The following is a 25,432-nucleotide window of genomic DNA, read 5'->3' on the forward strand; positions in this document are numbered from 1 at the left end:
TTCCCCTGGAGTGGGGAGGGAATGGAGATTTTGCAGTATCCTTCCCCTGGAGTGAGGAGGGAATGGGGATTTTGCAGTATCCTTCCCCTGGAGTGGGGAGGGAATGGGGATTTTGCAGTATCCTTCCCCTGGAGTGGGGAGGGAATGGGGATTTTGCAGTATCCTTCCCCTGGAGTGGGGAGGGAATGGGGATTTTGCAGTATCCTTCCCCTAGAGTGAGGAGGGAATGGGGATTTTGCAGTATCCTTCCCCTGGAGTGGGGAGGGAATGGGGATTTTGCAGTATCCTTCCCCTGGAGTGGGGAGGGAATGGAGATTTTACAGTATCCTTCCCCTGGAGTGAGGAGGGAATGGGGATTTTGCAGTATCCTTCCCCTGGAGTGGGGAGGGAATGGAGATTTTGCAGTATCCTTCCCCTGGAGTGAGGAGGGAATGGAGATTTTACAGTATCCTTCCCCTGGAGAGGGGAGGGAATGGAGATTTTGCAGTATTTTAGGACTGAGGCTAAGGGAATGCAACTCGGAACTGGTCTCCTTTCCTGTTGTGACCAATCAACAATAAAGGAGAATGTGGACTTTTTTTTTGTCTTTGAAGACATTTTGCTTCTCATCCAGGAACAGTTCTGACTGTTGGAATTGAAGAAGCCTTTCGGATGAGAAAGAAGCGAAACATCTCCAAGGAAAGTCCAGTTTTCTTTTGGAAAAAAAAAGCACTTTTGGAACCATGATGACCGAGAATCTCCACAGACAATAAAGGAGAATAATTCTAGCTCAGAGCTGAAATGAAGGGTCTTTGGTGCTCTCTGGTTGTTTTCTTTTAGACTTTTCATTACCGAAATTAGGTAGCATCACCCATGCGCTGATAATGTTACCTAGTTTGGTAATGAGACGTCTGCAAGGAAACAACCAAACAGAGAGAGCACCAAGGACCCCTGATTAACCAACAGTTTGGGGTTTTCCAGCCTTCTTGTTTTTACATTTTCAGAGTCCATATTCTAAGTTGCTTTCTGAGAGGTAGATACTCACCTCATAAATGCCTCCAAAGACCGAAAGAAACTTGCTGAGGAGGGCCGCACACATGCTGGCTATGTGGACAAAAGGTCCCTGAACACAAAAAAGGAAGAAAGAAGAAGTTAGCAAGATCTTCAGAATGTTGCCAGGGCCCAAACACTCTCCCGAGATTTTATGTTTATTTATTTATCTATACAATACAATACAATACAATGCAATGCAATGCAATGCAATGCAATGCAATGCAATGCAATGCAATGCAATGCAATGCAATGCAATGCAATGCAATACAATACAATACAATGCAATGCAATACAATACAATACAATAGCAGAGTTGGAAGGGACCTTGCAGGTCTTCTAGTCCAACCCTCTTGCCTAGGCAGGAAACCCTATACCGTTTCAGACAAATGGCTATCCAACATCTTCTTAAAGACTTCCAGTGTTGGGGCATTCACAACTTCTGGAGGCAATTTCTGTTCCACTGATTCATTGTTCTCACTGTCGGGAAATTTCCCCTCAGTTCTAAGTTGTTTCTCTCCTTGATTAGTTTCCACCCATTGCTTCTTGTCCTGCCCTCAGGTGCCTTGGAGAATAGTTTGACTCCCTCTTCTTTGTGGCAACCCCTGAGATATTGGAACACTGCTATCCTGTCTCCCCTGGTCCTTCTTTTCATTAAACTAGACATACCCAGTTCCTGCAACCGTTCTTCATATGTTTTATCCTCCAGTCCCCTGATCATCTTTGTTGCTCTTCTCTGCACTCTTTCTAGACTCTCCACATCTTTTCTACATCGTGGCGACCAAAACTGAATGCAGATGGCTTCCCTCCTTCTGAAAACCTCCAGTGAAGGGACGAAATCACTCCAAGTAGTGACTAATCCCATCAATTGGCCGCTCTTCCTGTCAAGACCTTCCTGTCAAGAATATTTAATCTCTGTCTGCATCCTTGAAGTTTCATCGTAGTAACTTGAATTCTTGCTCTCTGGGAATAAAAGCGCCTGAACCCTTTTCAGAAACTTGGAAGTCCTTGAGGTAGTCAACTACAGGTAGTCCTCGAGGTATGACCGCAATTGAGTCCCACAATTGATGGTGGTTAAGTCATGACGGTTGTAAAGCAGGCCGTCCCATCACTGAACCCTGATTTCATGACTTTTTTCGTGACGGTTGTTAACTGGATGTGGCAGTCGTTAAATGAAGCCGTTATAAGTTCTGGGGCTGATTTTTGCCAGAAACTGGGAAGTAAACGCTCGTTTCTGTCAAAAACATCATAAATTGTGGTTATATGACCGTAGGGCATGGCAAACACGCCTGAATGCAAAGCGCCCAAAATATAATCATGGGACATCGCATAGGGAAAGGGATGTCAGAACTTGGGAATCAGGTTGTGAGTAGCTTTTGGGGAGTGGGGGGTCCATTGTAACTTTAAACAGTTGCTAATCAAATGGTCATAAGTTGAGGACTACCTGTATCATATTTTCTCTCAAACGACCCTTATGCAAACTAAAGACAGACGTGTCTTTTCACCATTCCTGGCAGAACCTGGTTTCCAAATCTTTTCCCACTTTGGTAGCCCACAGACCCCAGTCAGCCCCCACCCCTCACCTCTTTCCCCAAAGGCATCCCGCTGCCTAAGGCACAGGTCAGTCCAATGACTTTGGCCACAAAGGTCTTGAGGGTGAGGTATTCCTTCAGCACCACACCACGCAGGATGGTTTTCATTTCTGGGATGCCAGAGCCTGTAGAGGAAGGAAGGAAGGAAGGAAGGAAGGAAGGAAGGAAGGAAGGAAGGAAGGAGGGAGGGAGGGAGGGAGGGAGGGAGGGAGGGAGGGAGGGAGGGAGGGAGGGAAGGAAGGAAGGAAGGAAGGAAGGAAGGAGAGAGGAAGGGAGGGAAGGAAGAAAGGAAGGGAAGGAAGGAAGGAAGGAAGGAAGGAAAGGAAGGAAGGAAGGGAGAGAAGGAAGAAAGGAAGGAAAGGAAGGAAGGAAAGGAAGGAAGGAAGGAAGGAAGGGGAGAGGAAGGGAGGGAAGGAAGAAAGGAAGGGAGGAAGAAGAGGAAAGGAAGAAGGCAGGAAGGAAGGCAGGGGAGAGGGAGAGAGGGAAGGAGGGAAGAAGGAAGGAAGAGAGAGAGGGAGGTGGGGAGAGGGAGGAAAGGAGGGAGAGAGAGAGGGAAGGAAGGAAAAGAGGGAGGGAGGAAAGAAAGAAAGAAAGAAAGAAAGAAAGAAAGGGGAGAGGTAGGGAGGGAGGTGGGGAGAGGGAGAGAGGGAAGGATGGAAGGAAGAAGGAAGGAAGAGAGAGATGGAGGTGGGGAGAGGGAGGGAGGGAGGGAAGAAGGGAAGGAAGGAGGGAAGGAAGGAAGGAAGAAGGCAGGAAGGCAGGCAGGCAGGGGAGAGGGGGAAGGAGGGAAGCAAGGAAGAAGGAAGGAAGAGAGAGATGGAGGTGGAGAGAGGGATGGAGAGAAGGAAGGAAGGAAGAAGGAAACAAGGGAGGGAGGGGGGAGAGAGAAAGAATGAATGAATGAAAGAAAGAAAGAAAGAAAGAAAGAAAGAAAGAAAGAAAGAAAAAAGAAAGAAAGAAGAGGCAAAAAAGAGGAATCAGGAAAATCCAGAAAGCGACCATTGAATGAAAGCTCTTTTCATTCAGTTACAATCCCCACACAACATGTTTAACCAGGACAGGGAAAGACCTAGCGCGATGTTTCTCAACCTTGACCCCTTCTAAGATATGTGGACTTCAACTCCCAGAATTCCCCAGCATGCTTTGAGCCTGGCCTATGAATTTGCTTCTTAAGATTCAGGGCAGCAAAGACCTTGTTTTGGTTCCCCTCTGAGGGGAAAAAGGGGATCTTTCCATGGCAGAGAAAACCTTTATAAAGTTTTTGCAAGGCAGGTGATGGGCAGAAAGGATTAATTTTAAGGAGAATTCCCTGAATTTGGTGGAATGGAACCGTCCCCAGGATCAGAAAAGAAACGGCGGGCACAGGGCGGGTGCCCAGCTGTGCCTTCCAAACAGCTGGGCTTCCTCCATAGCATCTTCTTCCCCTCCCACCTCTCTGGACCAGCACTCACCCACCGCCTGCGGGGCTAAGATCTGGGTGAATCCAGCCGAGAAGGTGATGAGCACGATGGGATAGGTAATCCAAGCCATGTATTGCAAGAAAACGTTGGTATCCAACCCGCCGTACATCCACTTCTGGGCTGCAAGAGAGAGAGAGAGAGAGGGAGAAAGAAAAAGTTTGCTTGTCGATGCACAAGAGATTATCCTCCAGGTTGAGTTGCCACCACGCAAGAGGCTAAGCTAAAGTGATGCTTCCAGAGGTGGGTTCCTATCGGTTCGGATCGGTTGGGCTGAACCGGTAGTGGTTTGCTGGCCTCGGTCGCTGGAACCGCCTGCCACGCCCACGAACCAGTTCTCCTACGGGGCGGCCATCTTGATTTTCAGTTCTGTGCATGCGCAGAACAATTTTAATTGCACAAATGTATTTTTTTAATGTTTTGCACATGTGCAGATCTGTTTTTGTGCAAATGCACACGCCCGGGGAGCTCACGTCTGGCGTGCTCGCGAGCAAAGAGAGCGCACGCAAAATTTTTGCGCGCACAAAACCGCCATTAATGTCGGAAGCAACCCACCCCTGGATGCTTCTGCCCCAAAGAGACCATTTTCTCAGCATCTTCTGTCCTGGAAATTTGGATAGCCCCAATCCTGCTAGGCGCTGAGATCGAGGCTGTTCCCCCAGGCCTTTGGCTCCTAGAGGTAGATGAGCTACCTCTAGGAATGACCTCCCCCCCGACATCAGAACTACTACCGATCTCCGCTCCTTCCGCAAGAAACTCAAGACCCACCTGTTCCAATTAGCTGGCCTGGCCCAACCGTAGTTTCAATTTTCAATCCTCCTGGCCGGCATTTTAGATTTTAAGGGGTTGTCCTTTTTACCTGTTTTAATTTTTATTATCACTGTATAGACCCTATATTTAATTTGTTTTTAATAAGGGGTATTTAATATTGTTATTGTATATATGGTTTTAGCTTTTGTCTGTACACTGCCCCGAGTCCCCTCGGGGAGAGGGGGCGGTCTATAAATTCAATAAATGATAATGAAATGAAAATGAATGAATGAGCTGTATTTAACTGATTTGCTTTTTTGTCCACAAGTGGGGTTGCTGTTTGTCCTTCGACAGCAATAGCCCTTAGACTTATATACCATTTCACAGTGCTCTGCAGCCCTCTCTAAGCAGTTTACAGAGTCAGCATATTTGCCCCCACCAATCTGGGTCCTCATTTTACCCACCTCGGAAGGATGGGAGGCTGAGTCAACCTTGAGCCGGTCTGTTGCAGAAAATGACAGGCTTTAGACTTCTCAGGATACAGGAAAAGTTTATTTGGCAGCCAGGTTCAGAAACGTTAGCCCATGGCTAACGTTGCAAATTTCTGAACAATCTTTATTATTGATGCACGCATTCTTATACATGCTCAAAGACAGCGTAACACGGAAACACTTAACTCATTTCTTATTGGTTACCTTGAGGAAAAAGCCTTATAAGGAGATGGGGGTCTTACTTCTCCTTTTGTTGCAGGTATGGACTACGTGCCTTTAACGAACTTTAATTGAACCTTGTGGTTTTGGACTTTTGACATAGGGACGTTTGCTGGAACATGTTGTGGTTGAAGGCTGATGACATTCCCCTGTCCCTTTAAGCAAGCTTCCAACTGTCCCTTTTATGCCACGTCTTCATTCTTATATTTTAATCCATATTTTATTCTACTTTAGGTCAGGATCGAATTCCTGGCAGTCAGCAGAGTCAGCTTGCAATACTGCACTCTAACCACTGGGCCATAACGGCTCTTGGAAAATCTTTCTGAAAACTGAAGACTGAATGGAATAGCAATAGCACTTAGATTTATATACCACTTCACAGTGCTTCACAGCCCTCTCTAAGCAGTTTACAGAGTCAACATTTCAGTTCTCATTTCACCAGCATAGGAAGGATGGAAGGCCGTGTCACCCTTAAAGTCAGTCAGGATCAAACTCCTGGCCATCAGCAGAATCAGCCCGCAATACTGCATTCTAACCACTGGGCCACCACAGCTCTATGTTGGGTGAGGAGCAGAGGTGGTATTCAGCAGGTTCTGATCAGGGATGGATTGCTGCCCGCATTACTGCCGGTTCAGGGCGCACGTAATTCTGCTCTGCGTGCATGCACGGTTGCTCATAAATAGGTCTGTGCATGCACAGAACATTAAAAAATGAAAAAAAAAAAACCATGCTGCGCCAATCGGGGAATCGGTTTGGAGACGTGGCAGGCCTGGGTCACTGCTGGCTCCGGCAACCCAGGCCAGCAAAGCACTATCGATAAAGTAAAAAGTAAAGTAAAAAGTAAAAAGTAAAAGGTAAAGAGTAAAGTAAAATAAAATAAAAAGTAAAGAGTAAAAAGTAAAAGGTAAAAAGTAAAAGGTAAAAAGTAAAGTAAAAAGTAAAGTAAAAAGTAAAAGGTAAAGAGTAAAGAGTAAAAAGTAAAGAGTAAAAAGTAAAAAGTAAAAAGTAAAAAGTAAAGTAAAGTAAAATATAAAAGTAAAAAGTATAAAGTAAAGTAAAGTAAAAAGTAAAAGGTAAAGAGTAAAGAGTGAAGTAAAGTAAAATAAAAAATAAGAGTAAAGAGTAAAAAGTAAAGAGTAAAAAGTAAAAAGTAAAGTAAAGTAAAATAAAAAGCAGAGTAAAAAATAAAAGTTAAAAAGTAAAAAGTAAAGTAAAATGTATAAAGTAAAGTAAAGTAAAAAGTAAAAGGTAAAGAGTAAAAAGTAAAATAAAGTAAAATATAAAAGTAAAAAGTATAAAGTAAAGTGAAGTAAAAAGTAAAAGGTAAAGAGTAAAGAGTAAAAAGTAAAGAGTGAAGTAAAGTAAAATAAAAAATAAGAGTAAAGAGTAAAAAGTAAAGAGTAAAAAGTAAAGTAAAATAAAAAGTAAAAAGTAAAGTAAAGTAATAAAATAAAGTAAAATATAAAACGAAACGAATCAAAGCAAAACAAAAAACCCCAAAATGCCTCTTCTTGGGAGTCTTGAGCTCCAGATTCTCAGAACAGTTGCGCTGCCTTTGCACTTGTGATCTGCAATCTTCTTACCTTGCAGGCAAGTTGCTATGGCGAAGTCCATGGCCCAGCTCACCAGAGCCATCAGCAGACCCAACAGGATGAGGAAGATCCAGTCTTCACCCACTTTGGAGATGAGGAACTTCTGGCAACGCACGGTGCAGACTGCAGGAGAGAGAGAGAAAAGGGGTGGATGAGAGATGGGGAGGCAGGGGCATCCATGGGGCTGCAGCAGAGAGAAGCTGGGATACAGGAGAAGTTCAGATTGGTCCATTGCTATGGAAACAACTCACAAGTCCAGGATGGGAGCAGCAGAAATACAGGTGCTTTGATAGGGAAGATGAGCAAAAAGGGAACAAAACCAGGAAAAACTTGCACTGTTTAGATACAGGGGTAAAATATCCATTAGGTAAAGGTAAAGGTTCCCTTCACACATATGTGCTAGTCGTTCCCGACTCTAGGGGGCGATACTCATGTCTGTTTCAAAGCCGAAGAGCCAGCGCTGTCTGAAGATGTCTCCGTGGTCATGTGGCCGGCATGACTAAATGCTGAAGGCTCACGGAACGCTGTGACCTTCCCACCAAAGGTGGTTCCTATTTTTCTACTTGCATTTTTTATGTGCTTTTGAACGACTAAGTTGGCTGAAGCTGGGACAAGTAACGGGAGCTCACTCCATTACGTGGCGCTAGGGATTCAAACCGCCGAATTGCTGATCTTTCTGATCAACAAGCTCAGCGCCTTAGCCACTGAGCCACCGCATCCCTCAAATATCCATTAGCATTTAGCATATGGATAGAAAAGAGATTCTGGTCATGGCTTTTGCCCATTTCCCTCTCTGCCCACATCCTTGCCTGTCCGCATTGGTTTGTATGTTCGTTTATTAAATTTATTTGCTGTCCATCCTGCAGTGAAATGACTCTGGGCAGCCATGCAGCGTAAACCATGAAAATCGTGCCATATAAATCTCTCTAAAATAATAATTCTGCTTGAAGAGTACTCAAGCCATCATTTGTCCCAAAGCAGGATCAAACTGTGGTTTCAGATTCGGGGCAAAATCATTGTTTGTCACATTCAGACACAATGGTACCCTACGGTTGATCAGTCAAGAGGAAACGAGTTTAAAAGGAACAATTTGAGATGGTAGAACAGAAAATGGAAGACAAAACTTGTTGTGGCCCAACAGCGGCCAGAGGAGCTGGCAGCAGATTCGGACAGTGAGGAGGTTGGGGAGGAACATGGGCCAGTCCTGGAGTTGGGGAAGGCTCTGATGAGGGCTCTGTGTCAGAGGCAGAGAGGGGGCCAAGGCTGTATGCCAGTTATCAGCTGCCTTTGGAGTCGGACATCAGTGGGGCAGACCAATAGCTGGAGCCTGTTCCCAGTGTGCGCATGCACGGAGTTGCCAGGAGAAGGGTCAACTTGGGGGTAAAGGCACAGGTGGATGGTGAATTGTCCCTCCCAAAGGAAATAAAAGAGGAGCGAAGGGGGAGGGGAGTTTGCAGGGGACAATTAATTCAATTCATTAGAGTGAAGATCTGTTCCTGACTTCTTGCCAAGTAATTGCTGCTACAGCGTGGCGTTTTGAAGATATTAGCCTGGCAGCTCTCCAAGCCTGATAAAGGTCTTGAAAGACTGTTGGCCAGGACTTTGCTGGAGAGGAATTCACTTTAACCTAAATGAAAGGCATTTTATCCGGACGAGGAGTCGGCTTCGTGCTTTTGGGAAGCCTAGGTCAGAACAATGATGGTATAAGGTCTTCTGCTTTGGGGCAGGGAGTTGGACCAGATAGATACACATGACAGACAGACAGACAGACAGACTGAATAACAGGGAACAATGGAAAGGTGTGATGGTGTAGAGATGGACACCAGAGAAGAACTGAACAGAGAAGAACTGAAGGGAGGTCCATTCAATTGGATGGTACCAGGAGTGTTGAAAAGGATCAGGGTTAAAATGCAAAAGAGCAAATTAAAAGAACGACTACCTTGCATGGAGTCTGTCAGAGACCATTCAGCCAATCAGAAGAGACAGAGGGAAGATTTATTAAAGCAGAAAACCATGAAGGGGTCAGAATGGGAGTTTTCAACTAGCTCTAGACATCTGTGGGAAGATTAACTCTGCCAGACCCAAGATGTCACATCGATTTTTTCACTTGTCTTGGTGATAATTTTCTCTTCCCAAAGGTTTGAGTTGCGCACCAGGGGAACGGCTGCTTCGGACGTGGTCCTTACTAATAGGATTGGTTGGAGATATTAAAAGAGACGAAAACCGCATGGAAATGGCTATACATTTCCTTATTTTTTTTTTTAAAAAAAAACTTGCTTGGAAACAGCCATGGATTTTAGAAAGCAAAATTTGTTTTTTTTTTAAATAAATATCTCAAATCAATATGTGAACATTGTGGCACCTGGGTGTCATACACTCTAATACAAATAAAATTAATAAAGTTAATCATAATTATTACATTCAATCAACTTGTGTATTTCTAATAATAATAATACACATTTATAGGAAAGAAAGAAAAAAGTTATTTAATAAAGGGTGACATGATTAAAAGCTAGAATAAGTGATAGAAATAAGAGAAGGGAGAATATTAGTGTATACATTTTTATACAACAAAATGAAAGTAATAACAAGAGAAAATGTGGAATGATTGAATAATGATAGACTGCAACCTAATAAGCAAAATTCTAATGAACTAAGAAAAAGTAGGGAATATGTGATGTAAAGAAAACCTTAAAAGGTAAACGGATTGAAGCTGGTTGAGATTTCTTAAAAAAGAAATTCAGCTTCAAAAAATTAAAGTTTCAATTAAAACTCAAAGAGTACCAATGAAGAAGAAAACTAGGGAAACTGGAGAAGGTCAAATGCAATCCTCCTCATTGAGAAAGGACCGAAAGAGATATTATCAACCATCAAAACCTGGAAAGATATTAAAACAGTAAACCAGTTCATTTGTAAACATCTTGAAGAATAACAGAGTTGGAAGGGTCTTTGGAGGTCTTCTAGTCTAACCCCCTGCTCAGGCAGGAACCCCTATACCATTTCAGGCAAATGGTGGTACAATCTCTTCTTAAAAACTACCAGTGTTGGAGCATTCACAGCTTCTGGGGGCAAGTTGTTCCACTGGTTAATTGTCCTCACTGCCAGGAAATTTCTCCTTAATTCTAGGTTGCTTCTCTCCTTGATTATTTTCCATCCATTGTTTCTTGCTCTGCCCTCAGGTGCTTTGCAGAATAGCTTGACTCCCTCTCCTTTGTGGCAGCCCCTGAGATATTGGAACACTGCTATCATGTCTCAACAGTAGAGACCTTCAAATTTCCAGGTTCTATCATATCTCAAGACCTAAAATGGACACCTATCATCAAAAACATGATCAAAAAAGCACAACACGGAATATTCTTTCTATGCTGATTCAAGAAACTCAAACTGCCCAAGGAGCTGCTGATTCTGTTCTACAGAGGAATTATTGAGTCTGTCCTCTGCACCTCTATAACTGTCTGGTTTGGCTCTGCAACCCAACAAGACAGAAACGGACTTCAATGGATATTTAGATCTGCAGAAAAAACAATAACTACCAACCTGCCTTCCATCCAGGATTTGTATACTGCAGGAGTCAAAAAGAGGGTTGTGAAAATATCTACAGACCCCTCGCATCCTGGACATAAATTGTTTCAACTCCTATCCTCAAAACGACGCCATAGGGCACTGCACACCAGAACAACTAGACACAAGGGCAGTTTTTGTTCTTGTATGATTTGATTGCTTATTTATACCCTATGACCATCATTAAGTGTTGTACTTTATGATTCGTGATGAATGTATCTTTTCTTTTATGTACACTGAGAGCATATGCACCAAAACAAATTCCTTGTGTGTCCAATGACATTTGGGCAATAAAGAATTCTATAATTCTATTCTATTCTGTTCTGTTCTGTTCTGTTCTATTCTATTCTATTCTGCTCTGCTCTGTTCTATTCGGTCACCCCTAGTACTTCTTTTCATTAAAGTGGACATACCCAATTCCTATAACTGTTCATATCTTTTAGCATAGTTCCCTAATCATCTTTGTTGAATGAGACTGCCCAAGAACTTGTCTTTTTCTTTTTGCAATGTTATGTAATACAACTTTAAAGAGGAGGTGGACTTCATAATACTAAAAGGGATCAAAAGTTTCTTTCAAAGTACATTCGACTAAGATTGTACTCTGAAAATTCATTAGGTTTCATTCAGCAAAAATAATTAGAGTGACTGGGCCAAAATTGTAAGCAAGATTGCCCATTTCCCGATTTCGTGTAGGCGACCTTAATCAGGCTCCGTTCGTGCCCCTTCACTCGAGCCATTCATGTAAACCCTGGGAGGCAACCAAAATCGGCTGCCAAACTCTAAGGTTCAATGTGAAAGAAGAGGAAAGTTATTAAACCCCCAGGAAACATGCTTAATGAATTGCATCTAATTTGCTAACCATCTGTAAACAAATCGGAACAAATTTCATCTGATGTGTTTGCTCTGCCCCTGACCATTTGGGGCAATGGCTGCAGAAAAAATATCTACAGACCCCTCACATCCTGGACATAAATTGTTTCAACTTCTACCCTCAAAACAGTGATAGGGCACTGCACACCAGAACAACTAAAGACAAGGACAGTTTTTTCCCCGAATGCCCTCACTCTGCTAAACAACTAATTCCCACAACACTGTCAAATTACCTACTAAAACTGCATTGCTATTAGTCTTCTCTTCCTTCCTAGTACCTATCTCTCTCCTAGTTGCTATCTCTTCCCACTTATGACTATAACCATGTTGCTTGCATCTTTAACATTTATATTGTTTTATTTGTTTCCTAGTATAATTTGATTGCTTATTAGTAACCTATGACTATCATTAAGTGTTGTATCTTATGATTCTTGATGCATGTATTCTACTTTTTTTTTAATGTACACTGAGAGCATATGCACCAAAGGCAAATTCCTCGTGTGTCCAATCACACTTGGCCAATAAAGAATTCTATTCTATTCTATCTATCAATTTGAGGCCCAAAAATGTATCTTCTCCCGCCCTCAAAGAGGTGGCGTTATGAGATACAGGTAGTCCTCAAATTACAGCCATTTGTTTAGTAAGCAAAATTAATGGGGATTCACCTAATAACCATGTTACTAATTTAGCAATTGCACCGATTTACATAACAACGGTGGCAAGGAAGGTCCTAAAATAGGGCACAATTCATTTAATGAATGTCTCACTTAGCTACGTAATTTAGGGTGCAGTGTAAGTCAAGGACTACTCCAAAGTTTGCCAAAATTAGTCCAACCACTAGAAACAGGGCCATGTTGACTCAGTAGTCTAGGATTTAAATCAAGAGTTGGTTTGTCAGAGACTACAGGTCTCAAAATTGTTACCAATTTATTGTCAGGTCTATTGTTAGGTTGTGATTTTAATCCCCTGCGTTAATCTTGTTACAGGACACGATCTTCTGATGAGGGGGGGGTGGCCTGTCAGGCCTGGAAGCCATCTTTTGCCTTGGGCCTTCCGGACTGCCACATTTAATTCTGTGGGAAAATGGGAGGGGGGATTATATGGAGCATGGGAGATATACCGTATAGTCATAACAACATTCCTTTCTCAGACAGTCAAGGACATCTTGCCCTGCAGCTGCGATGGTGTGACTGGGAGGCATCTCCAGTTGGGATGGTGCCTGATTGGGCCATGTGATGGACATGTGGGTGCTGGGCAGGGACTTGAACTTTCTTTGGTGTGGGATGGAAGCTTTCAGATTTGGGTTTTCCCAGATGTGCCAGTATGACATCTCTAATAAAATGGAACTTTGAGGAACCTCGAGCCTCGGAATCTTCTTTCGTTGGGGGTGTTACTTGGAACCTTGTCACTTAATAATAATAATAATAATAATTTTATTTGATTAGCCGCAACCCTCTCCCAAAGGACTCGGGGCGGCGTACAATCAAGCAGATAAAAAATACACATAAGACAAACATATATACAAAAACAGAGACATATACATATGTGCATGGAGGAGGATGGACTTAAGTGAAAGACAGTTAAAAAACACAATTTAAAATCCCCTAATAAAATTACCAAATTAAAAAACCCATCAGGAGCGTTACTAAGTTATGGTCGAGCCAGGCCAGCTATTTGGAAAAGGTGGGTCTTGAGCTTGACACGGAAGGAGCGGAGGTCAGTAGTAGTCCTAATATCCGGGGGGAGGTCATTCCACAGGGCTGGGCCCGCCACAGAGAAGGCTCTGCTCCTAGGCGCCGCCCCATGGCACTGTCTGGTAGACGGCACCTGGAGAAGTCCCTCTCTGTGCGAGCGGATGGGTCGTAGGGATGTATGGGGCAGAATACGATCCCGCAGGTAACTAGGTCCTGAGCCATGGAGCGCTTTAAAGATCGTAATCAAAACCTTGAAACGCACTCGATAGACCACAGGGAGCCAGTGCAGCTCGCGCAGGAGAGGTGTCACATGGGAGTACTTGGTACTCCCCATAATCACCCGCGCGGCCGCATTCTGGACCAACTGCAGTCTCCGAGTGCATTTCAAGGGGAGCCCCACTTATCTTCCAGGCCAGTATTCACAAGTCTGACTTACACCACTTATCTATAGAATAAGGGAATAAACTGTTTCTCCATCCAAGGTTTACAGTTTCTTACTTCTCAATCAACTAAGTCAGGCCTTCAAGTCCCAAGGACTATATCTGTATGATTCAGAACGTTTTGGCTGAAAATTGTCATTTATTCCATTGGTTTGTTTAAAGATCAATTAATCAGAATGCAGCTGGAAGGGACCTTGGAGGCCTTCTAGTCCAACCCCCTCTTCAAGCAGAAGAGCCTATACAATTTGAGACAAGTGGCTGCCCAGTCTCTTCTTAAAAACCTCCAGTGATGAAGCACCCACAACTTAGTTTCCATCCATTGTTTCTTGTCTTGCCTTCTGGTGTTCTGGAAAATAAGTTGACCCCTTCTTATTTATTATTTATTTATTTATTTATTTATTTATTTATTTGAACTTATTAGTCGCCCCCTCTCCCCACAGGGACTCGGGGCGATGTACAAAAGCAACAATCAAAACAGTATCATATAGAGGAGGTAAAAATAAATAAATAAATTACAGTGCTTAGAAAAAGTTAAAACCCCAATAACATTAAAAATTTAAAAACTAAAATTAACAGTTAAAAAATGACCAAGGGGTGGAGAAGTTGTAGAGTTATGCCAGGCCGGCTAGTCGAAACAGGTGGGTCTTCAGTTTCATACGGAAGGAGCGGAGGTCGGTTGTTGTCCTAATGTCTGGGGGGAGGTCATTCCAAAGGGTAGGGCCCACCACAGAGAAGGCCCTACTCCTGGGCACCGCCCTCTGACACTCTCTGGAGGACGGCACCCAGAGGAGTCCCTCTCTGTGTGAGCGAATGGGTCGCAGAATGGGTTCTTCTTTGTGGCAGCCTCTTAAATACTGGAAGACTGCTCTCAACGTGTAGTTCTCAATGGAACTGCATCTACATGGAGGGAAGTATGCAGTGGAGTACCCCAAGGCTCTGTTTTAGGCCCAGTACTCTTCAACATCTTCATCAATGATTTGGATGAGGGAATAAATGGGGAACTCATCAAATTTGCAGATGATACCAAGCTGGCAGGAATAGCCAACACTCCAGAAGATAGGCTTAAGATACAGAAGGATCTTGACAAACTTGAACATTGGGCACTATCTAATAAAATGAAATTCAATGGTGAAAAGAGTAAGGTTCTACATTTAGGCAACAAAAACGGAATGCACAGGTACAGTATAGGTGATACCTTACTCAGTAGTAGTAACTGTGAAAGGGATCTTGGAGTCCTAGTGGACAACCATTTAAATATGAGCCAGCAGTGTGCAGCAGCTGCCAAAAAAGCCAACACAGTTCTAGGCTGCATCAACAGAGGGATAGAATCAAGATCACGTGAAGTGTTAATACCACTTTATAATGCCTTGGTAAGGCCACACTTGGAATACTGCATTCAGTTCTGGTCGCCACGATGTAAAAAAGATGTGGAGACTCTAGAAAGAGTGCAGAGAAGAGCAACAAAGATGATTAGGGGACTGGAGACTAAAACATATGAAGAACGGTTGCAGGAACTGGGTATGTTTAGCTTAAGAGAAAGAAGGACTAGGGGAGACATGATAGCATTATTCCAATATCTCAGAGGTTGCCACAAAGAAGAGGGAGTCAAACTATTCTCCAAAGCACCTGAGGGTAGAACAAGAAGCAATGGGTGGAAACTAATCAAGGAGAGAAGCAACTTAGAACTGAGGAGAAATTTCCTGACAGTGAGAACAATTAATCAGTGGAACAGCTTGCCTCCAGAAGTTGTGAATGCCCCAACACTGGAAGTCTTTAAGAAGATGTTGGATAGCTATTTGTCTGAAACGGTATAGGGTTTCCTGCCTAGGCAGGGGGTTGGACTAGAAGACCTCCAAGGTCCCTTCCAACTCTACTATTGTATTGTATTGTATGTCCCCCCTAGTCCTTCTTTTCTCTAGACTAGCCAACCCCAAATCCTGTTCTTCATATGTTTTAGTCTACAGGCCTTTAATCGTCTTAATTGCTCTTCTCTAAACTTTTTCAAAAGTCCCAACATCTTTTTTGTAATGTGGCGACCAAAACTGGATGCAAGTATTCCAGGTGTGTGGCCTTACTAAGGCTTTATGAAGCGCTACTAAAACTTCACGTGATTTTCATTCCATGACTGTAGTGTTGGCTTAAGGCCTATGGCGTTTCCTTTAGGACCACCGCAAAAAAGAAGGCAAAAAAGCAGGCAAAAAAGCAGGCTCCATTACCGTCATAAATCAAGGGTGACCTGTATTACACGATCCCAGCCTTAGGTTGGGAGTCCTGCTGCCGTTTTATCTCCGTGGGCATTTCCTGGCATGAGATTGAGGAAGTCACTAAAGAGTTAAAACGCTCAGGTGTTTCTGACTCGTTTTTAGATTTGGGCCGAGCAGAATGGCAAAATTGAACCAGCTTGGCCCTTTGATACCCAAACAGTTGAAGACGTTTCCAGATGCTTAGCATCTGGATGGCCAGTGCTGCCTGGGGCGAGCTGAGAGACCAGTCCCAAATTCTGACTTCATGAGGAAGCCTACAGCCGGCCATGCTCTTATCCCATTGCTGTGACAGCTGTAGGAAGCCAACAGCTGGACTCAGAGGGTGGGGGTGGGGGGCGATGGCATGGAGACACCTCCGGATAGGAAAACAGCCCTTGCCCTCCTCCCCATCTGGTCACAGGAGGTGGCCATTCGAGCAGAGGAGAGGAACGCCGTCACGGCCGAGGCCACCCCGGGACAGAGGAGTCTGGACACAGTCCATCTCCTCCTTTTAACAGGGAAACAGCCTCAAGGACAAGGCAAGCTGTGACTGCAGCGGTTGCTAAGGGATTCAGGAAGAGCCAGATCCCACAGACAATGTGTGTTTGTGTGTTTCTCTCTCTCTCTCTCTCTCTCTCTCTCTCTCTCCATGTCTTTCTCCATCTCTCTCCCTCTCCCTATCTCTCTCTCTCTCTCTCCATCTGTCTCTGTCTCTCTGTCTCTCTCTGTGTCTCTCTCTCTGTGTCTCACTGTCTCTCAGTCGCTCTCTCTCTATCTCTCTCCCCATCTCTCTCTCTCTGTCTCTGTCTCTCTCTCTCCATCTCTCTCTCTCTTTCTCTCTCTATGTCTCACTGTCTCTCTGTCTCTCTCTCTGTCTCTCTCCCTCCCTCTGTGTCTCCCCATCTCTCTCTCTCCATCTTTCTCTGTGTATCTCTCCATCTGTCTCTCTGTCTCTCTCTCCATCTCTGTCTCTCTCTGTCTCTCTCTATCTGTCTGTCTCTCTCTGTGTCTCACTGTCTGTCTGTCTCTCTGTCTCTGTCTCTCTTTCTGTCTCTCTCCTCCCCATCTCTCTCTCCATCTCTCTCTCTCCCCATCTCTGTCTGTGTGTCTTTCTGCCCCATTTCTCTCTCTCTCTCTCTCCATCTCTTTCTCTCTGTGTATGTCTCTCTCTGTGTTTTTCTGTCTCTGTCTCTCTCAGTTTTGGGCAAAGGGGAGTCTACATGGTTACAAAACATTCTGAAATGTATTTGTTATCCACCTTTTGGGAGGACAAATTCATTTTGTTAAAATCAAGCTGTAAAAGTAGGAATGTATCATTGAGCGAACCGATAGGTAGCACGCCCAGCCTAGAGAAGTCCTATTGAAACAAGGGGGGAGAAATGCATATAGACTAGATTAATGGAGTTGGAAGGGAACTTGGAGGTCTTCTAGTCCAACCCCCTGCCTAGGCAGGGAACCCTATATCATTTCAGACAAATGACTATCCAACATCTTCTTAAAGACTTCCAGTGTTGGGGCATTCACAACTTCTGAAGGCAAGGAGTTCCACTGATTAATTGTTCTAACTGTCAGGAAGTTTCTCCTCAGTTCTAAGTTGCTTCTCTCCTTGATTAGTTTCCACCCATTGCTTCTTGTTCTCAGGACCGGTGCTTTGGAGAGTATACCATGGATGTGGAAATGTTGTATAGAAGGAAATTGTAAAGAAAAATTCTTTAAAGAAATCTGTATAATAAAAAAAAAAATTTTTAAAAAAAAGAAGAGACTGGGCGACGATTTGTCTGAAATGCATACAGTTTCCTGCTTGAGCAGGGGGTAGGACTAGAAGACCTTCAAGGTCCATTCCAACATCGTTGTTATTCTGTATACTCAATTTTAAGCCCCCACTCCCTTTGGGGGAGAGGAAGGGGCTGCTTAGCGTGTTGTATAAACCCAGCTCTTTCCGTTCATTCACAATTCAGCATTCCCCGAACATTTCACGTGACTGTACGATCAAGACCACACAGTTTTCTCATGCATGCATTTCTTTCTGGACACAGTGCTGATTTCCCAACGTCTGGCTGAGCCACCGCTCCCATTCTCCTGAACCAGAATGGTTAATCTGCATTAAACTGGGGACAAAGGTAATTGTAATCCTAGAGATCTGCAAGGTGTCCGATTACATTCGGCCGCGCAAACTTTCCTTTGACGGCAGCGATGTGTGACAGACTTGTGAGGAGTGGCTTCTCGTAGCCTGAATAAAACTGTCATTGAACTGTACCATGCCTTTACCTTGTGCCCAAGGAGAGCTACAGGGCTGGCTGGTTCACACAACATGCTTAGCCCTTTAGATGAACCTTTTAGAGCAGTGTTTCTCAACCTTGGCAATTTGAAGATCTCCGGACTTCAACTCCCAGAATTCCCCAGCCAGCTGGGGAATTCTGGGAGTTGAAGTCCAGACACCTTCAAGTTGCCAAGGTTGAGAAGCACTGCTTTAGAGACTTAAGAAAGAGCACAGAGAAGAGAAACAAAGATGAATTGAGGGCTGGAATCCAAAATATATGAAGAACGGTTGCAGGAACGCTGAGCTTGTCGATCAGAAAGGTCGGAGTTCGGCTGTTCGAATCCCTAGCGCCACGTAACAGAGTGAGCTCCTGTTACCTGTCCCAGCTTCTGCCAACCTAGCAGTTCGAAAGCATGTAAAAAAAATGCAAGTAGAAAAATAGGAACCACCTTTGGGGGGGAAAGGTCACAGCGTTCCGTGCGCCTTCGGCGTTGTGTCATGCCGACCACATGACCACGGAGACGTCTTTGGACAGCGCTGGCTCTTCAGCTTTGAAACAGAGATGAGCACCGCCCCCTAGAGTCGGGAATGAGTAGCACATATGTGCTAGGGGAACTTTTACCACCTTTACCCTCCTGAAAAGAAGGACTAGGGGTGACATGATAGCAGTCTTCAAATATCTTAAGGGGTTGCCATAAAGTAGAGCAAGGATATCAAACTTGATTTCATTGAGGGGTGAATCAGGGTTGCGTTTGACCTTGGGGGGGGGGTAGGCATGGCCAGCTCAACGTTACTTGCTTGCGGGCACCTTTGTTGGGCAAGTGCTAAGGCAGGACTTCCCTCAGACCCTCCTTTCCTCTCATTATCATCTCCTTCTTTCCTTCTCTTCTTTTTCCTTCCATCGTCATTTTCCTTTCTTTTTCCTTCCTTCTCTTCCCCTTTCCTTCTTTTTCCTTTCTTCCATTTCCTTCTTTTTCCTTTCTCTTTCCTTCTTTTTCCTTCCTTCTTTTCCCCTTTCCTTCTTTTTCCTTTCTTCCCTTTCTTTTTTTCCTTTCTTCTCTTTCCTTCTTTTTCCTTCCTTCTCTTCCTCTTTCCTTTTTTCCTTCCTTCTCTTTCCTTCTTTTTCCTTTCTTCTCTTTCCTTCTTTTTCCTTCCTTCTCTTTCCTTTTTTCTTTCTTCTTTCCCCTTTCCTCCTTTTTCTTTCTTTCCTTTCCTTCTTTTTCCTTCCTTTTCTTTCCTTCTTTTTTCCTTCCTTCTCTTTCCTTCTTTTTCCTTTCTTCTCTTTCCTTCTTTTTCCTTCCTTCTCTTCCCCTCTTTCCTTCTTTTTCCTTCCTTCTTTTTCCTTCCTTTTTTCCTTTCTTCTCTTTCCTTCTTTTTCCTTCCTTCTCTTCCCCTCTTTCCTTCTTTTTCCTTCCTTCTTTTTCCTTCCTTCTCTTTCCTTCTTTTTCCTTTCTTCTCTTTCCTTCTTTTTCCTTCCTTCTCTTCCCCTCTTTCCTTCTTTTTCCTTCCTTCTTTTTCCTTCCTTCTTTTTCCTTTCTTCTCTTTCCTTCTTTTTCCTTCCTTCTCTTCCCCTCTTTCCTTCTTTTTCCTTCCTTCTTTTTCCTTCCTTCTCTTTCCTTCTTTTTCCTTTCTTCTCTTTCCTTCTTTTTCCTTCCTTCTCTTCCCCTCTTTCCTTCTTTTTCCTTCCTTCTCTTTCCTTCTTTTTCCTTCCTTCTCTTCCCCTTTCCTCCTTTTTCTTTCTTTCCTTTCCTTCTTTTTCCTTCCTTTTCTTTCCTTCTTTTTTCCTTCCTTCTCTTCCCCTTTCCTCCTTTTTCTTTCTTTCCTTTCCTTCTTTTTCCTTCCTTTTCTTTCCTTCTTTTTTCCTTCCTTCTCTTTCCTTCTTTTTCCTTTCTTCTCTTTCCTTCTTTTTCCTTCCTTCTCTTCCCCTCTTTCCTTCTTTTTCCTTCCTTCTTTTTCCTTCCTTCTTTTTCCTTTCTTCTCTTTCCTTCTTTTTCCTTCCTTCTCTTCCCCTCTTTCCTTCTTTTTCCTTCCTTCTTTTTCCTTCCTTCTCTTTCCTTCTTTTTCCTTTCTTCTCTTTCCTTCTTTTTCCTTCCTTCTCTTTCCTTCTTTTTCCTTTCTTCTCTTTCCTTCTTTTTCCTTCCTTCTCTTCCCCTCTTTCCTTCTTTTTCCTTCCTTCTCTTTCCTTCTTTTTCCTTCCTTCTCTTTCCTTCTTTTTCCTTTCTTCTCTTTCCTTCTTTTTCCTTCCTTCTCTTTCCTTCTTTTTCCTTTCTTCTTTCCTTCTTTTTCCTTCCTTCTCTTCCCCTCTTTCCTTCTTTTTCCTTCCTTCTCTTTCCTTCTTTTTCCTTCCTTCTCTTTCCTTCTTTTTCCTTCCTTCTCTTTCCTTCTTTTTCCTTTCTTCTCTTTCCTTCTTTTTCCTTCCTTCTCTTCCCCTCTTTCCTTCTTTTTCCTTCCTTCTCTTTCCTTCTTTTTCCTTCCTTCTCTTTCCTTCTTTTTCCTTTCTTCTCTTTCCTTCTTTTTCCTTCCTTCTCTTTCCTTCTTTTTCCTTGCTTCTCTTTCCTTCTTTTTCCTTCCTTCTCTTCCCCTCTTTCCTTCTTTTTCCTTCCTTCTCTTTCCTTCTTTTTCCTTCCTTCTCTTTCCTTCTTTTTCCTTCCTTCTCTTTCCTTCTTTTTCCTTTCTTCTCTTTCCTTCTTTTTCCTTCCTTCTCTTCCCCTCTTTCCTTCTTTTTCCTTCCTTCTTTTTCCTTCCTTCTCTTCCCCTTTCCTCCTTTTTCTTTCTTTCCTTTCCTTCTTTTTCCTTCCTTTTCTTTCCTTCTTTTTTCCTTCCTTCTCTTCCCCTTTCCTTCTTTTTCCTTCTCTTTCCTTCTTTTTCCTTCCTTTTCTTTCCTTCTTTTTTCCTTCCTTCTCTTCCCCTTTCCTCCTTTTTTCTTTCTTTCCTTTCCTTCTTTTTCCTTCCTTTTCTTTCCTTCTTTTTCCTTCCTTCTCTTCCCCTTTCCTCCTTTTTTCTTTCTTTCCTTTCCTTCTTTTTCCTTCCTTTTCTTTCCTTCTTTTTTCCTTCCTTCTCTTCCCCTTTCCTTCTTTTTCCTTCTCTTTCCTTCTTTTTCCTTTCTTCTCTTTCCTCCTTTTTCCTTCCTTCTCTTCCCATCCTTCCTTCTTTTTCTTTTTCTTTCCTCTTTCCCTTTCTTCTTTCCTGTACCTTCTTGGATGCTCAAATGCAAAAGGGGAAACATTTCTCCTTTTCTTTTGCTTTTACTTTGTTTTGCTAGCCCCGGGGCCTGTTTTTGCTGGCAGAGGGCTGCAGGAGGCCATTGTGGGTGAAAACAGAGCCCTGGAGGGTCCTCCCGAGTTCTGTTTTCACTGGCAGAGGCTCAGTGGGCCAGTCCTTTATTGTTTCCAGGGCGGCCCCGGGGGCCAGATCTAAACACCCTGCAGGCCGGATCTAGCCCGTGGGCCTTGAGTTTCACACCCCTGAAGTAGAGGGAGTCAATCTATTTTCCAAAGCACTGGAAGGCCAGACAAGAAGTAATGGATGGAAACCTATCAAGGAGGGATCAACCCAGGGGTGAAATCCAGCAGGTTCTGACAGATTCTGGAGAACCGATAGTTTGAGTAGTTCAAAGAACCAGCAAATAACACCTCTGGCTGGCCCCAGAATGGGGAGGGAATGGAGATTTTACAGAATCCTTCCCCTGGAGTGGGGAGGGAATGGGGATTTTGCACTATCCTTCCCCTGGAGTGGGGAGGGAATGGGGATTTTGCAGTATCCTTCCCTCTGGAGTGGGGAGGGAATGGGGATTTTGCAGTATCCTTCCCTCTGGAGTGGGGAGGGAATGGGGATTTTGCACTATCCTTCCCCTGGAGTGGGGAGGGAATGGGGATTTTGCAGTATCCTTCCCTCTGGAGTGGGGAGGGAATGGGGATTTTGCAGTATCCTTCCCTCTGGAGTGGGGAGGGAATGGGGATTTTGCAGTATCCTTCCCCTGGAGTGGGGAGGGAATGGGGATTTTGCAGTATCCTTCCCCTGGAGTGGGGAGGGAATGGGGATTTTGCACTATCCTTCCCCTGGAGTGGGGAGGGAATGGGGATTTTGCAGTATCCTTCCCTCTGGAGTGGGGAGGGAATGGGGATTTTGCAGTATCCTTCCCTCTGGAGTGGGGAGGGAATGGGGATTTTGCACTATCCTTCCCCTGGAGTGGGGAGGGAATGGGGATTTTGCACTATCCTTCCCCTGGAGTGGGGAGGGAATGGGGATTTTGCAGTATCCTTCCCTCTGGAGTGGGGAGGGAATGGGGATTTTGCACTATCCTTCCCCTGGAGTGGGGAGGGAATGGGGATTTTGCAGTATCCTTCCCTCTGGAGTGAGGAGGGAATGGGGATTTTGCAGTATCCTTCCTCTGGAGTGGGGAGGGAATGGAGATTTTGCAGTATCCTTCCCTCTGGAGTGGGGAAGGAATGGATATTTTCCAATATCCTTCCCTCTGGAGTGGGGAGGGAATGGAGATTTTACAATATCCTTCCCTCTGGAGTGGGGAGGGAATGGGGATTTTGCAGTATCCTTCCCCCTGGAGTGGGGAGGGAATGGGGATTTTGCAGTATCCTTCCCTCTGGAGTGGGGAAGGAATGGGGATTTTGCAGTATCCTTCCCCCTGGAGTGGGGAAGGAATGGAGATTTTACAATATCCTTCCCTCTGGAGTGGGGAGGGAATGGAGATTTTGCAGTATCCTTCCCTCTGGAGTGAGGAGGGAATGGGGATTTTGCAGTATCCTTCCTCTGGAGTGGGGAGGGAATGGAGATTTTGCAGTATCCTTCCCTCTGGAGTGGGGAGGGAATGGAGATTTTGCAGTATCCTTCCCTCTGGAGCGGGGAGGGAATGGGGATTTTGCAGTATCCTTCCCTCTGGAGTGGGGAGGGAATGGGGATTTTGCAGTATCCTTCCCTCTGGAGTGGGGAGGGAATGGGGATTTTGCACTATCCTTCCCCTGGAGTGGGGAGGGAATGGGGATTTTGCACTATCCTTCCCCTGGAGTGGGGAGGGAATGGGGATTTTGCAGTATCCTTCCCTCTGGAGTGGGGAGGGAATGGGGATTTTGCAGTATCCTTCCCTCTGGAGTGGGGAGGGAATGGGGATTTTGCAGTATCCTTCCCCTGGAGTGGGGAGGGAATGGGGATTTTGCACTATCCTTCCCCTGGAGTGGGGAAGGAATGGGGATTTTGCAGTATCCTTCCCTCTGGAGTGGGGAGGGAATGGGGATTTTGCAGTATCCTTCCCCTGGAGTGGGGAGGGAAAGGGGATTTTGCAGTATCCTTCCCTCTGGAGTGGGGAGGGAATGGGGATATTGCAGTATCCTTCCCTCTGGAGTGGGGAGGGAATGGGGATTTTGCAGTATCCTTCCCTCTGGAGTGGGGAGGGAATGGGGATTTTGCAGTATCCTTCCCCTGGAGTGGGGAGGGAATGGGGATTTTGCACTATCCTTCCCCTGGAGTGGGGAGGGAATGGGGATTTTGCACTATCCTTCCCCTGGAGTGGGGAGGGAATGGAGATTTTGCAGTATCCTTCCCTCTGGAGTGGGGAGGGAAAGGGGATTTTGCAGTATCCTTCCCTCTGGAGTGGGGAGGGAATGGGGATTTTGCAGTATCCTTCCCTCTGGAGTGGGGAAGGAATGGAGATTTTGCAGTATCCTTCCCCTGGAGTGGGGGAGGAATGGAGATTTTATAGTATCCTTCCCCTGGAGTGTGGAGGGAATGGGGATTTTGCAGTATCCTTCCCTCTGGAGTGGGGAAGGAATGGAGATTTTGCAGTATCCTTCCCCTGGAGTGGGGAAGGAATGGAGATTTTGCAGTATCCTTCCCTCTGGAGTGGGGAGGGAAAGGGGATTTTGCAGTATCCTTCCCCTGGAGTGGGGAGGGAATGGAGATTTTACAGTATCCTTCCCTCTGGAGTGGGGAAGGAATGGAGATTTTGCAGTATCCTTCCCTCTGGAGTGGGGAAGGAATGGAGATTTTGCAGTATCCTTCCCTCTGGAGTGGGGAGAGAATGGAGATTTTGCAGTATCCTTCCCTCTGGAGTGGGGAAGGAATGGAGATTTTGCAGTATCCTTCTCCTGGAGTGGGGAAGGAATGGGGATTTTGCAGTATCCTTCCCCTGGAGTGGGGAAGGAATGGAGATTTTGCAGTATCCTTCCCTCTGGAGTGGGGAGGGAATGGGGATTTTGCAGTATCCTTCCCTCTGGAGTGGGGAAGGAATGGGGATTTTGCAGTATCCTTCCCTCCGGAGTGGGGAAGGAATGGGGATTTTGCAGTATCCTTCCCTCTGGAGTGGGGAGGGAAAGGGGATTTTGCAGTATCCTTCCCTCTGGAGTGGGGAGGGAATGGAGATTTTGCAGTATCCTTCCCTCTGGAGTGGGGAGGGAATGGAGATTTTGCAGTATCCTTCCCTCTGGAGTGGGGAGGGAATGGAGATTCTGCAGTATCCTTCCCTCTGGAGCGGGGAGGGAATGGGGATTTTGCAGTATCCTTCCCTCTGGAGTGGGGAGGGAATGGAGATTTTACAGTATCCTTCCCTCTGGAGCGGGGAGGGAATGGGGATTTTGCAGTATCCTTCCCTCTGGAGTGGGGAAGGAATGGGGATTTTGCAGTATCCTTCCCTCTGGAGTGGGGAGGGAATGGAGATTTTGCAGTATCCTTCCCTCTGGAGTGGGGAGGGAATGGGGATTTTGCAGTATCCTTCCCTCTGGAGTGGGGAAGGAATGGGGATTTTGCAGTATCCTTCCCTCTGGAGTGGGGAGGGAATGGGGATTTTGCAGTATCCTTCCCTCTGGAGTGGGGAGGGAAAGGGGATTTTGCAGTATCCTTCCCCTGGAGTGGGGAGGGAAAGGGGATTTTGCAATATCCTTCCCCTGGAGTGGGGAGGGAAAGGGGATTTTGCAATATCCTTCCCTCTGGAGTGGGGAAGGAATGGGGATTTTGCAGTATCCTTCCCTCTGGAGTGGGGAGGGAAAGGGGATTTTGCAATATCCTTCCCTCTGGAGTGGGGAGGGAAAGGGGATTTTGCAGTATCCTTCCCCTGGAGTGGGGAAGGAATGGAGATTTTGCAGTATCCTTCCCTCTGGAGTGGGGAGGGAAAGGGGATTTTGCAGTATCCTTCCCTCTGGAGTGGGGTAGGAATGGAGATTTTGCAGTATCCTTCCCTCTGGAGTGGGGAAGGAATGGAGATTTTGCAGTATCCTTCCCCTGGAGT

The 25,432-nt window shown here is 45.0% G+C and overlaps 1 protein-coding gene and 1 long non-coding RNA gene across 3 annotated transcripts in view; both read right to left on the bottom strand.

Annotated features, from left to right (window-relative positions):
- The window catches only part of LOC309392436, a 198,426-nt gene that overhangs the window by 79,201 nt on the left and 93,793 nt on the right, over positions 1-25,432 (bottom strand). The gene's annotated exons all lie outside the window — the stretch shown is intronic.
- CLCN2 (chloride voltage-gated channel 2) overlaps positions 1-25,432 on the bottom strand; it is a 144,199-nt gene that overhangs the window by 72,736 nt on the left and 46,031 nt on the right. For both annotated transcript variants that reach the window (XM_081953625.1, XM_081953624.1), the window contains exons 3-6: positions 7,122-7,253; positions 4,073-4,201; positions 2,613-2,746; positions 1,025-1,102 (exon numbers count right to left, since the gene is read on the bottom strand). In XM_081953625.1, coding sequence (XP_081809751.1) covers positions 1,025-1,102; positions 2,613-2,746; positions 4,073-4,201; positions 7,122-7,253 — 473 coding nt within the window. The remainder of the gene's footprint in view (positions 1-1,024; positions 1,103-2,612; positions 2,747-4,072; positions 4,202-7,121; positions 7,254-25,432) is intronic.

Source organism: Natrix helvetica, assembly GCF_964273705.1.
Source record: "Natrix helvetica genome assembly, chromosome: 5".
In the NCBI taxonomy this organism is placed as follows: Eukaryota; Metazoa; Chordata; class Lepidosauria; order Squamata; family Natricidae; genus Natrix; species Natrix helvetica.